General features: G+C 46.2%; 1 protein-coding gene across 1 annotated transcript in view; it reads right to left on the bottom strand.

The window, feature by feature from the left end:
• Positions 1-244: 244 nt before the first annotated feature.
• The window catches only part of FRAS1 (Fraser extracellular matrix complex subunit 1), a 482,654-nt gene continuing 468,897 nt past the window's right edge, over positions 245-14,001 (bottom strand). Inside the window, exons 71-74 of the mRNA XM_053590633.1 lie at positions 9,879-10,045; positions 6,614-6,819; positions 5,137-5,283; positions 245-3,972 (exon numbers count right to left, since the gene is read on the bottom strand). Coding sequence (XP_053446608.1) covers positions 3,379-3,972; positions 5,137-5,283; positions 6,614-6,819; positions 9,879-10,045 — 1,114 coding nt within the window. The 3' untranslated portion in view covers positions 245-3,378. The remainder of the gene's footprint in view (positions 3,973-5,136; positions 5,284-6,613; positions 6,820-9,878; positions 10,046-14,001) is intronic.

The raw sequence follows: 14,001 nt of genomic DNA, 5'->3' as shown, positions 1-14,001 counted from the left end.
CAAGAAATCATGATAATGACTATAATCATCTTACCGTATTGCACATGGAGATTGTAATTATTCTTCCTTGTCCGGGGGTTTCAACTGATTGCAAAAGAAGAGCTATGATAATCGGAGGATATGTAATTTATTCAGCATCTTGCTCTTAGCATAGTTAATATATGTCTGAGGTTCACCTCGCTCAATGGCAATGTCTACCTTAATGAGATGAATAACCCAAAAAGAACATACATAGCAAAACAAAAAAACAACCAGACTGGCATTTATTAATAAAACTTATGTAGTGGCATATGCTATTGGAGAAATCAGAAATTCATAACACACAAATTTGCATCAGAAATACAAAAATCATTTCAGAGTCAAGAAATCAGGTTGACAGCACCACACGTTTTACTCAGTCTGAGCAGGTGTAGTATCCAAGAATAACAAATACCTAAAAGAGACTGAGGCTGAATATCATAAGATCGTGTAAACACATCCCAGTACTATTTCCCGTTCAACAGTGGAAATCTGCGGAAGTCCTCCGTGAGGCCTGGAGAACAAGAAAGGGGCAGGAAGGCAGAAAAATGATGCAGACCATTCTTTCTTTTAACCTTCACAGCCATCATGGGATAGCAAGTAGCAACCACTCAGGGTTTTTTGTTTCTTCTTGCCTGAAGGCATGATGTAAAAGGTGAGTAAAACGCACGCAAGGCATTAGTAAGTCAGAGAAATGGAAAGCAGAGCTTTGTCCGAAATAAAATCCACATTAGTCCTCAAATGATCTGATCCCTTAGATGAATTATAAAATAAATGAAATGAAGAATTCTACATCAAAGGGTAAAATCTCATCTCCACACCCCGTAACCCTTTCATTCACAAGTGTGCACCGTTAGAGAAGTACTGGCATTCAGTACGCTACAAGGAGTGGGCTGAGGGCAGAAAGAACGGCAGGCAGGGATATTGCACGGGCTTTCCTTTCACTCATTGTTCACTATTGCAAGGTCCTCATACGACGTCGGCCTCGTCATCTCAGACCTCGTCCGTGGAGGCTGCCAGGCGCACGTGGGGCTTAGTCTCCGTCACTTCCTGCTCTACCTTCACTCTGCCATCTGTCTGCACCCTTACGGTGCCTGGGTCCTATTAGGAGTGATGGAAGGGTGTGCGGAAGAATCCTGGAGCAGGTGGAAAGGTGGTGCTTCAGTGTGTCCGCGTGCTGGCACTTGGAGCAGTTACAAATAACAGGCCGAATGGAAAACGGCTCTACAACTGATTAGCTCCGTGTCCTTACAGAATTAGCATTCACCCTCTCGGTTGTTCTGGAAAAGATTCAGTGCCAGACTGATCAGCTCTCCAGCTATGGAGTGCTTCACAGACATCCAAGAAGCTGATACAGACATCCTGCCTTCAACGGTCCAACCTGGTCTTAAGTAGCTCCTGGCCAGTCAGCATTTTCGGACTCTGCACCTCCATTCATCCTCTTCTGAAAACTTCACTCTGAGTGCTAAATCAGACCTTCCTCTAAATCCCCTGTTCTGGAGGCGGCTTCCCAGGCTCACCTCCTGCTGATACATTATTACCACTTTTTGTTCATGCCTTCTTAGGACCACTGCCAGATTCATGCCTGTGTAGAGTGGTGTTTCTTTGTGCCAAGAATAAGGTAATTTCATAATCCAAGCAGAGGAGATTGATTTTTGCTCCTACCTGCTCTTGTGCTTTGCCACCATACTCTCCTCTCCCCTGGCTAGATTCATTCCCCATCGCTCACCCTTACTCCGTCTGTTCATTCACTCAACACACATTTCCGGAGTGCTCATTACATGCAAGGCACTGTTGAAGAATGAAGGGCGGCTCACGCAACTCCTGCTCTCAAGGAGCTTGGAGTCTGGTAGAGGGGGTGGTGACCTTTCATGGTTCATTCTTTCCAGCTTTTAGTACCAAAGTGTGACCAGTTTGGAGTGTTCTGAAAGAGCCTGAGTCATCCTAATGCAGATGCTGCCCAAGGTGAATGCTGTTCTTTGCTCAATGATGAGGGTGAGCCATGAGTCTGGGTGAGGGCTTATATGTCTTTTACTCCTAAAAAATGGATCTATGCCTCCAATTCAAAACAACATGGCATGCATGCTTATGTTTCTGTCAACAAGGCAGAAACAAAAAAGAAACAAAAGCAAGCCAGAAGCACACTACACAAAATCGTGAAGCTGATATTTGGACACTAAATTGCTTTAAAGCCATTATGTTTATGGCCTTGTCATGTGCTGACATGGTAAAAATAATTGCTTGAGCTACCAGAAAAGACCCCCCCAGTGAGAAATCCTTGGAACACTGCAGCTAGAATAGCGCCCCTGTCTGCTGTGCGACAGTCATCAAGGAGAACCAGACCAGTATGCATGCGTTAGCCTGACTCCCAACCGGGTTTTCTCCTCATCTGCTTTGTTCAAATGAATCTCTTACTTTCCTGAAATGCTAACACAATACAAACCCACAGCTAGCAAAGCACATGGGCTTGCCTATTACTAGATGGGGCAAAGTCTTAAGTATCAGATGTGATGGGTTTGTAAGCATTGTGGCAATAATGAGTAAAAAGGCCAAGGTGCACTGATCCTGATTACAGCATCCTTCATCAGGGAGAGCGGTCTCAGCGCAGCATAAACCAGTCAAGGACAAAGACATCTCCCTGGGTTTGTCCCTCGCTTTGTAAGAGGGAGTCCCCCATGTCAGAAGCTGGCTAGCAGAGGCCTGAGGTTTCTCCCATGGTGTGCTGAGGTGGGCTCTACTGTAGTCTAAAGCACACTAAAATCCCCAGGTGAACAGGGCTCTAGGAGAGTGAAGTATACCTAGGGGCCACAGAGCATAGGCTGTCAGATGTTAACAGTGAACAAATACTAATACACATGTGCGTTGTGCTGAATAGTGGAATTTTTAAAGAAATCTAGGTGTCAGCAATTAACACTCTGCTGTTGAGAAACTCAGAAGAAGCCCAAGTAGGAGAAAGCTGGGGTGGGAGAGGAAACTGTGGGTTCTGTACCCTGTCACTCTCTCCAAGATCGGCGTGGTACACTCCCCAGTCCTCCAAACTCCGTCAGCTAACCTACGTGCCAACTCCTGTCCTGGTATTAAAACACTTGTTTTCTGAGACCAGCCTTAAGGAAGGAGCCATTTGCAGCTGCTGTGACTATTCAAAGGGATCTACAGGAATAATTCTGCTCCAGTACACTGGGGGTCTCCGAGGTTCTTTGCCTGTCGAGGTAGCTCAGTTGTGAGTTGTGTGTGATGTGTGCCGTCCGCCACTCAAAGCTATAGTTTTCCCTTTTTTATCTGCAGGATTATAAAAATACCAGTATTTCCCCCTATTTTATAAAAATGATTTTAGAAAAAAATACACACAGGTCTCCTCCACTAAACTTCCGTTCCATCTTGCAAATTGTTGTGGACTCTGACCTCCAGATTCAACTTCTTCACTTTGGCACCTTTGAAGGCGTAGGCGGCCTCGGCCTGGCTCAGGAGGTTGACGTTGCGCACCGTGCAGTAGTGTCTGCTCACGTTCTTCTCCACCCTGTCCGAGCTCCTCTTGGGCATGTTCACCTGGGTATTCAGAGGATACTCCTCCAACGCCTCCTCCTTGGGCTGGTTCTTCCCCCGTCTCTGGCACTTCCTGGTGATGAGACAGGCCACCAGGGACACCAGAAGCAGAAGCATGACAGCGGCCAGGGCACTGCCGACCGACGCCCCTGCCTGGGACAGAGACGCGGCCACCACTGGTTCCTGCATCTCCAGATTCAGGGACTTCATATTGGTGCCATTCTTGACCTGGTCTCCTTCATTGTCGTAGACGAGGGAGTCATCAAGGGTCAACCGGCCACTAGGGTCCACGAGGTCCCTTCGGCTGCGCCTCAGAGGGGCCGTGAGAGAGCGCTGGACCCGGGGCCCTGACACAGTGTCAGGGCCAATGATGTAAATGACCTGGAGGTACCACTGGTGTCCTGCTTCCACCTGCAGGAGGGAAGACAGGGGGAGACAAATCCAATACAGCACTGCCGGGCAGACCACCTCTGAGGAAGAGGGGACACGGAGAGACAACTGCTGCCATATACCTCAGCAGATGAACAGTGTCAAAAAAAGCCTCGGTAACGGTTGATGTCTACTAATCAGAGAGAACTGAACTGGATATGATGGGTTCTATTTTATTTCCAAATCAGCGTGACTTGGGGTTAGCTATACACATTCTTTTATGTTTCCCTACCTATGCATAGAACAACCTAAAAATATATTTTTCATGGGCTTTTTAGCTAAGTGAATGATTATGATTTGTTGTTCTTTATTAATAAAGGTGAGATAATAGCTTCAAGAACCACATTTATTTCCAGTGATCTTAAATTTGATAAATAAATGTGGTTTATGGGGCCAGTTAATGTGGTTTATGGCCCCACTGGTTTGTGGGGCCAGTTTACTATTTACTGATGAACTTCAGCTAACATGGAGTCTCTCAACAAAAATTCACTGCATATCTACTCTGGTATAACGCGTAGATAATTTGGCAAACATGTGCTAAATCTGAATACTTCTTGGGTCATCCCCTGAGAGGTTATATCAGCAAGTATTTCATTTCTCTTTCATCTGCTCCCACTGAAATACTCCATGGCTTTGAAATATTTAATAACTTCTGAAAAGTGATAATAGTTCTGAAGGGTTGGTCATGGAGATAGAAAAAGAAAAGTAAAATTTGATTTTGGAAGCTTGTGCTCATGGCTAGGACGTAGGTTATTTTTGTATATCAAACACTACTAATTCCTGCCATTCTAAATTGTTGTATTGTATTTATAATTTTGTTAAATGTTTTCCATACGCTTGTGAAAGGTAGCATAGTACCAAAAAGGTTAGCAATATAAAAGAAATCATGAAAAATTGGAGTATCATATGTAGCCCTGATGTACACAAGGACAACTGACTATACACAAATTAAAGAATGTTTAATTTGGTCTATTAGGGACCAATGGCAATGATTCTGGGTGAACGAAAAGCTTATCAACAATAAAAAAGACCTGCCTGCAAACAGGCTATTGAGAACGCCACACAGTGCAGAGAGGACGCAGCCCCCGCTCTTCAAGCTTCACAGTGGACGTGGGCCTCAGCTCCTGTTCTTCTCTGCCAACTCACCTTGTAGAGGGCATCCACCTTCAGAGTGAATCCATCCACACCTGGCATGCTGCTGACCACGTGGAAATCAGGCAATTCGGAAGCAAAGTGAGCCTCAAAAGGCACGTCATGGAAGTACTTATCAGTCACCTCTGGCTGACTGCGGTCCTAGAGTTTCAGGGAAAAAAAATGCAAGATTTAGAAAGACAGAGCCACTGTATTGGCGGCTGACAGTCACCGTGAGAAGAAGAGTAGTCTTCACGCTTTCTGAGTAGGTGGGGAGGACATGTGTTAAGGAAGGCCTCTCCTGAAGTCAACGGCTGCCCCTGGGCACCCACTATCCTCTTTTGTTGGGGGTGAGCACTGGTGGCTTCCATGATCTCAAATGCAAAGAGAAGGACAGCCTAGACAAATAATGCTCAAAAAATCAAATTTGATTTATACATCTACCTATCAATATGTATTATTGTGTTAAAACTGAACTTGCAAAAAATTTTTAAATACTTATTTATTAATTCCTTTAAAGATGACAATGAAAAACCCATTACATGTTGGCTTGGTGCCCATAGCACAGTGGTTACAATGCCAGTCACATGCACCAAGGCTGGCGGGTTTGAACCAGGCTGGGGCCAACTGCAAAAAAAAAATTGCCAGGTGTTGTGGTGGGCACCTGTAGTCCCAGCTACTTGGGAGGCTGAGACAAGAGAATCACTTAAGCCCAGAAGTTTGAGGTTGCTGTGAGCTGTGATACCACAGCACTCTACCTAGGGCGACATAGTGAGACTCTGTCTTAAAAAAAAACCCATTACATGTTAACCAAAATGAGATATTTTTTGGTGAAAATGTTAATATTTATATTCATCCCCTCTCCTTATAAAAAAAAAAAGAGTTAAAGAGTTGGCATTGTTTTATATTTTTGCACATCTTGGAAAAGAACTGGATTCTCCTGACTGCTTCTGAATTCAATCAGCTGTGATGTGCCAGTTTGGCGGAAGCATAAGAAGGACACATGGCCGCATACAGCTAGGTAGTTGGAAAGGGGAGAAATATCTTAATAGCCTTTTCAGATAATTATGGCTTTTCTTCTTTGATAGTAAATCAGAAATTGGTTAGTGGTATTTCAAAGATCAGTTACAATGTGGACTCTGAAATCACATGGGTAGCCTTTTTGTACTCTCTATACTTGAGAGTGGAGTAAGTGTGAAAAAGAGAAATGTCATCAGGATATCATGAAAGTGGTTTTGACTCTGTGGGCTTCCTGGGTGTTAGGGACACTCAGGACCTCTGGATCATACAGGGAGAAACGCTGGCCTAATGTCGGGAAGAGGTGGGCAGGTTATGTACCATAACCATCATAACACTAGTATTTAGCAGATCAGAGACAAACAACAACAAAGCACAGATCGGGAGCAGGCCTTCGATGCGGGGCTCTGTCTACTTCCGGTGGAAGCCAAGCCGAAGAACTCTCAAGTGCCCGCCGACACCGCAGCTCGCATACCAGCAGCAGGAATCTGTGTTTCAGGTGTCTGTTGGGCTGGATGCATCCATACTGGGGCCCTTCATTGTAGATTGTCCCAGTGGGGTCAAAGAAAGGCACATAGCCGTCCTTGCCGGTACAGAGATAGACTTTCTCCAGCTGGAGCTTATAAGCAGAATTAAGGTTTTGCTCTGGATTCCAAAGTACTCGGCCATAAAGGACTTGGCCTGAAAAACATCGAAAGACCTGAATTAGGTCATATTTTAAAGAAAATGAAAGGTCAAAGGTAGAAAAGATGTAATACACTCCCTTAGAGTCAAAAGTACCTTTCTATGAAGAGCTGTTTGATTCCCTGTACCCCTAAAATACTCATTTGTTTATTGTTCCTTTTATTCAGTGAGTGCCGATTAACCATTTAAAGCAGGCAGACGCAGGTGCGAGGACAGAGATGGAGGCAGAGTGAGTGGTCAAAACAGGCAACGTTTATCACATGCCTATCGTTTACCAGGTTCTGTACTGCATCCTTCTCGTGTCACAACTCAGAGTGTTCACACAATTTCACAGACGAGAAAACCTCAGTTGGCCAAGGGACTTGCTGCAGGCTACAAAGCTAATAAGCAGTGAGCGTGCAATGTGAAGTCAAGCTACTTTGGCTCTGAAAGCAAAGCACTAGGGCACTCTCTCAGCCCCCACCACCCAGTAGGGTCACACACTGCCATAGAGGGAGCTGTGTCGTTTTCAATGGGTATAAAGCCAAGTACAGAGGTCTGCAGGGAAAGGGTACAGAAGAACTTTTAAAGAGAGGTGACATTTGAGCAGAATTCTGAAACACGATTAGGCATTTGTCAGACGATCATTTGGGGTGAGAGAGAGAGGAATACCAAACCAAACCAAACCAAAACACAAACAAAACAAAACCCAAACCAAGTCTCTGTACAAAATGCTGCCTGCTGCAAGGGCGTGGTCCTGGTGTGGGCCTTGCTTCCTCAGCATCTGCTATGCGCCACACCCTCCACCTACACTATCTTATTTAATCTCCCCCAGGCCCCAAGAGATAGGTTTAATTACTGTTCCCATGTTAGGTGACTAATCCAAGGTTCCACAGTGATGTTGTGGTGGGAGGAGGGTCTGAGCCCACAGCCATCTGATTCCAACATTCACTCCGTGGGGTTGACTCAGGGGTGTGACTGGGGGAGGATACATGGAGGCTCTGCTGGGAGCCCCTCCAGGTGGAAAGACTGCGCTGAGGATGCTGAATTTGGACATATGAGTGACAGGCAACACTGAAAGTCTTCAAGCAGAGGAGTAATGTCAATACACCTGGCGTTGGAAACACAGAGAACGGAGCAAGGACAAACAGACTTGGTTCACAGAGACCAGGGACAAGGCTATTTTAGTGCTCTCGTATGAGATAGGCCACCTATAACACAACTGTGAAGCAAGGGGATGAATCTGAGAAATGTCTAGGAGTCGGATTCCATTTATCTTTATTATTAGTATCCTTTGAGGCAGAGTCTTGTTGTGTTACCCTGGTTAGATAGAGTAGAGTGGTGTCCTCACAGCTCACAGTAACCTCAAGCTCCTGGGCTCCAGTGATCCTCCTGCCTCAGCCTCCCAAGTAGCTGGACTGCAGGCACCCGTCACCATGCTGTGCTAATTTTTCTATTTTTAGTAGATATGGATCTTACTTTGCTCAGGCTGGTCTCAAACTCCCAAGTTCAAGCCTTCCTCTTGCCTCAGCCTCCCAGAGTGCTAGGATTACAGGTTCCATCTGCCTTAATGACAAATGTGATGTGGGACATGAAGGAGAGGTTGGGGATAGCCCTGAGGTTTGGGGGCACCCAGAGGATCACAATGCAGGCACGGGAGGAGCATGTGTGGGGGGAGGTAAGTCCGGTCCTAGACGTCCCCAGGCATCTGAAGGACACCCTACTGGGAGACCAGTGCTGGCTCCACATCTGCGTGTGGAGATACGGAATGAAGCACAGGCAAGATCGGGGATAAGGTTGGATTTTATGGAATGCTGCAGGGTCGAAGGAGTCTAGGGAATTCAGGAAAGGCGCGGTCCACACTATGGGCCAAGCAGAGGCAGCACTCAGAGCGAGGACAGGGTGAGCCAAGCATGGAACCTGAGGACACCAGTGCAGAAAGGGCAGAGGACGAGGACAGGGCAGGAGAGAGAAGTGATTTACGGGGCAGGGCGGCGTCCAGTGTGACTGATGCACTGACAGGAACCCAACAGGAGAAAAGCATCCAAACCACGGCTTTGGTGTCACTGACAAGAGAGAGGCAGGCAGAGTCCAGCCAGCGACAGACAGAAGTTACTGGGCCGTGAGGGCAGTGCGAGCTCACCACTCCTTCAGGGAGCTCTTCAGGGAGAGGGAAAGGAGAAATGGGCTGGAGTCTGGGGGGCAGTAGGGCTGAGGGGAGGTTTATTTCTGTGATGGACAGGACTTGAGTGTGTGTTTAAGATAAGAGAAAAGATTCAGGCTATGAAGAGAAGATGAAAAGTCACTGAGAGAGGAAAAGCGGGTCATTCATTCATTCCTCCACTCAGCATTCTTTACAGAGCATGCGGCCTGGAGCTCTGGTGGGCAAATGTGACATTGGATCCCAGTCTCTATTATCATGGAACTTAAGAGTCTAGCGGTGGAGAGGACAAGAAAGAAGGAAATATATAATATGTGCATGATACAATATTAAAAGCTGAGACAAGTACTATAAACATTGAATAGCCTTCTGTGACAGTGAAAACTATAGAGGCCCAGGTTAGACCATCTGTCGACATTTAAGTAGAGACCTCAATGACAAGAAAGAAAACTAGCATTTTGAAAAGCCAAAGTTAGGAGTGGGATGGGGCCTCAGGGGCCATTTCTAGCGGAGAAAGCATTCTGCGTTTGGCATCTCTCTGGACCTGGAGCCTGTGGGATGCTGTGGAGGATCTCTGAAGAGCTGAGAAACAGAATACCTTACTCCAAGTTGGACTGCTTGCTAGAATCTGGGTGGAAACTCCAGACTTCTTTCTGCCAGACCAGGGCTCTTCCAAGGCACCACACTGCTGATTGCTGCAGTGCTAAGGATGTGATTTGAGTTTGAAACAATGGCAAGGAAGGATATGGGTCTGGTCCTTGACCCAACCTTGGCCGCCCTAGAACCAACCAGCCCTGGGGCATCTTCACTGGGGAGCTAACTGAGAGCTGCTAAGCAGAGATGCCACCCAGGAGCTTAGCCAAAGCTTCTCATGTCCAGATACAGCCTCTTTCCGCAGGTTGGGGAAGTGACTTACCCTTAGAGAAGGCTCCTTTGTAATCCATCTCTGCCAAGGCCATGTCCGCCGTGTTGGGGTCCATCAGGAATACCTTCTCGTTATTGCAGAGCTGGAACTCAGTGTTCAGCGAGTACACAACGGGCACAGGGCGGTTGGTCTGCTGGAACGCGATGGGGATCAGGAACCTGGGTGCAGGGAGACAGGGGCTCTTTGAGGGCAGGGCTGGCTTCGCAGACACCATTGGAGCTGCCTCTCTTCCTCACCCCACTCAGCGTGCACAGAGTTCTGCTGTGGGTATTAAATATTTACTGGATAAAGAGGTGTGGGGGAATTTATTTGGTTATTATGAAGTTAATCAGCTCTTTTGAACAAGAATAACTAGTCTTTAGAATTCTTAGTTTTCCTTTGATTTTTTTTCCTACCTTTTCATTCTGGGGTCCCCCACAGTTGCTCTTTGACTGCTAAGGGTGCGCTGCCAAGGTGCCCAGCTAGGTATTTCCCAGAGCCTGATGCTCTGGACTTTGATTCTTTTGACTCAATGAAAACGTATTTACTTTGTGTTGCAATTTTCTGCACATTGGTGGGATACTCTCTCATCTCACCCATCACTCTGGCCTCCCTCTTGGGTCCCTTCCTTCTCTGCCTCCACCTGGCAGGTAAAGGGTCCCTCAGGCTCAGTCCTGGGACCCTTATTATTCCCCCTTCACAATGTCACCGGAGGTGATGTCAGCCTTGTCAGTGCCATTTCAGAGGTAGTGGAACCAAATTGAATCCTCTAATCCTCATTACTCCCCTAAGCCCCAGAAACACATTTGGCTGCCAAATGGTAGCTCTATGTGGCTGTCTCCAGGATGCCCCAGACTGACAAACTTGAGCCTCCTTAGTGCTCCTATCCCATGAAAAGTCCCATGACAGGTGCCAGTCCCATGGCTGAGTCCTGGAGTCATTCTTAGCTCCCTCTACATCTGGTCTACATGCTATGATCGAGGTGGTGCTAGTGTAGTTTTTAAAAAGCCACGTTTGCTCAAGATCCCTCAGCGATTTCCTGCTGTTCTTCAGGTGAAGACCAACATTTTTGCCACGATGTACAATGCTCTGGACTTCTCCTAGTTTTCCAGCCCCATCTCCCACTGCCCTCCCCCTCCCTGGATTCAGCCAGGCTGGCCTTGGCCTTGTTAGGCCTTTGACCAGTTCTGTGTTCCCTGGTCCCTACTGCCTCCAGACTCATTTATCCGACAGACACTGTTATAGAAACACGAGTTCATCTGTGGACAAAGCAGGAAAATGTGCCCTTCCTCAGGGAAGTTACACTGTAAAGAGGAGACAGTTGGTAAACAAAATAAGTTTAAAAAATAAAAGAACATGCTTAATAGTAACAATAAGGAAAAACATTAGGCAGAGAAAGGGAATTCTAGGAGAAGTTTTAGCTGGAAATTCTCAGTAATGTGGTCATTGAAGTAAGTTGATAGCCATCATCAAACAGTATGAAGGATCCTCAAACAAATCAGAAAGAGAACTACCAGATACAGTCCCAAAGGAGCCACCATCAGCACCACTGAGGGAGCCATGCTCCTTGTTCATTGCTCAGAATGGTAGAGACACGGAAACAACAGTGTCTACCAGGAATGAATGGGTACAGAAAAACGTGGTGTGCCCCCCCACACCACCACACAGAGGAACATTAGCCTTAAAAAAGAAGATGCTTCATGTCTTAAGTTTAAGTCCTTTAACCAGTGAGAGTCAATTTTTGTTAGAGGAGAAAGGTGTGGGTCCAGTTTCAGTCTTTTACAGGTCGCCAGCCAATTCACCCAGCACCATTTATTGACTAGGGAATCTTTCCCCCAATTTATCTTTTTAATAGGCTTATCAAAAATCGAATGATGATAAGTGTCTGGGTTCACCAGTAAGAGTAGCCCACATCACAAAATCCCCCAACTACAGATGTTGGTGTGGATGTGGAGAAAAGGGAACACTTCTGCACTGCTGGTGGGAATGCAAGCTAGTACGTTCCTTTTGGAAGGAAGTTTGGAGAACACTCAGGGATCTAAATGTAGACCTGCCATTTGATCTTGCAATTCCTCTTCTAGGTGTATATCCAAAGGACCAAAAATCATTTGGTAATAAAGATATTTGCACCAGATTGTTCATTGCCACTCAATGCATAATTGCCAAGTCATGGAAGAAGCCCAAGTGCCCATCGACCCATGCGTGGATTAATAAATTGTGGTATATGTATACCATGGAATATTATGCAGCAGTAAAAAATAGAGACTTTACCTCTTTTATGTTTACATGCATGGAGCTGGAAAATATTCTTCTTAGTAAAGTATCTCAGGAATGGAAAAAAAAATATCCAATGTACTCAGTACTACTGTGAAACCAATTTATAATCACTCGCACTTGCATATGAAAAATGAAACACAACTATAGCCTAGGATGAAGGAGGGAAAAGGAGGGAGAGGGGAAGGGAGGGGGATGGGTCGTTAGAGGGAGGGTTAGTAGGGGGACCACACCTATGGAGCACATTGCTAGCACAAGTTGGATCTATCAGGTGTAGAACACAAACGTCTTAATGCTGTAATTGGGTAAATGAGGTAAAAGCTATATTGATTAGTATGATGTAAGCCCTCCAATTTGTACAAATAATCAACACATCAAATCCCATAATTGCATAAATATGTTTATGATCTATGTACAAATGACTTAAAAAAAAAAAAAAAAGAAGATGCTGTCTTTTAAGACCACACAGATAAACTTGGAGGACATTATGCCGTGCAAAGTAAGTCAGACAAAGGAAAAATAATGCATGATCTCCCTTCTACGTGGGATCTAAAACGGTTTTCTACAGAGAAACAAAGAGAACAGAGGTTACCAGGGGCACAGAGAGTGGGGGGGATGTATCTCAAAGGGTGTGAGGCTGCACTTAGCTAGGATGGATAATTCTAGAGATACGACAATCAGCACGGAGACCACAGTTAATGATATCATAGTGTACTGGAAATTCGCAGAGTAGATTTCAGCTGCTCGTACTGCACACAGGAGAAAGGTAACTGTGAGGAGAGGGATAGGCTGATTTACCTGACACTGCGGTAATCATTTCACTATGCCTATGTCTGTCCAAATATCACGTTTGCACCTTAAAAATGTGTAAAAGAAGGAAGGGAGGAAGGATGGGAGGAAGGATGGAGGGAAGAGAAAGTCAGTCACGGAAAGCCGCGGTGACAGGGAACAGGTGTGTGGCTGTCTGGGGAGGCTGCAGTGCAGGCAGAGCAGACAGCATGTGCTCAGGTTTCAGCGTATGTGCTCAGTGTTAGAGCAGCAGCCCATTGGCGGGGGGCTGGTGCACAGGGAGGAGGTGAGGTCAGAGGTAACTGGGGGACAGCCCGCAAGCCTTACCTGCACCCTAAGGACTTCGAGTTTTGCTTACACTGCTGGAGGGTTTTTAGAAAGTGAGCAGGTCTGCTGTGTTGAGAAAAGATGCAGGGTGGCTGTAAGGACACTCGGTAAGGGACGTTCCAATAACTGAGGCAAGTGATGCTAGTGGCTCTGACCAGGGCTGATGCCAGATGGGCAGTGGGAATAATTGGATGCTTAATACATTTCAAAGAGGAAGCCTGAAGTTCCAGAATAAGAGAAGATTGAAGGATGTTTTTAAGATTTGGGTATAAGCACCTGGAACAGAGGATGATAAACTTTTTCTCTGTAAATGGCCAGATAGTAAACATTTTAGACTTTGTGGGTCATGTGGTCTCTGCTGCAACCTCTCACCTCTCCTGCAGCATGAAAGCAGCCACAGAGGACACCCGACCAGTGAGTGTGGCCGTGTCCCAGTCCAACCTCATCACAGACGCAGGCAGAGAGCTGGACTTGTCTTAGGCGCTGTGGCCAATGCCTGACCTGGAAGGTTGGAGCTGCGCTTCACCAAGAAGGGAAAAGTGCAGAGGGGGTCTGTTTGGTGGAGAGGGATGAGTTACATTTGAGAGGCCTATAAAAGAGCTGGGCAGGGATGCCGAGTAGTCGGTCTGATGCTCAGTCTCAATCTGAGAAGAAGCCCTGGGTGGGAGGTGTTCCTGGTGTTAAACCTGGAGGAGGGGTGATGAATGAGAACACCACGCCCAGGAAAAGAGGCAGAGAGAGAAGC

This window comes from Nycticebus coucang, chromosome 1 (assembly GCF_027406575.1).
Source record: "Nycticebus coucang isolate mNycCou1 chromosome 1, mNycCou1.pri, whole genome shotgun sequence".
Taxonomy (NCBI): domain Eukaryota; kingdom Metazoa; phylum Chordata; class Mammalia; order Primates; family Lorisidae; genus Nycticebus; species Nycticebus coucang.
This window is presented reverse-complemented; position numbering and strand designations above follow the sequence as displayed.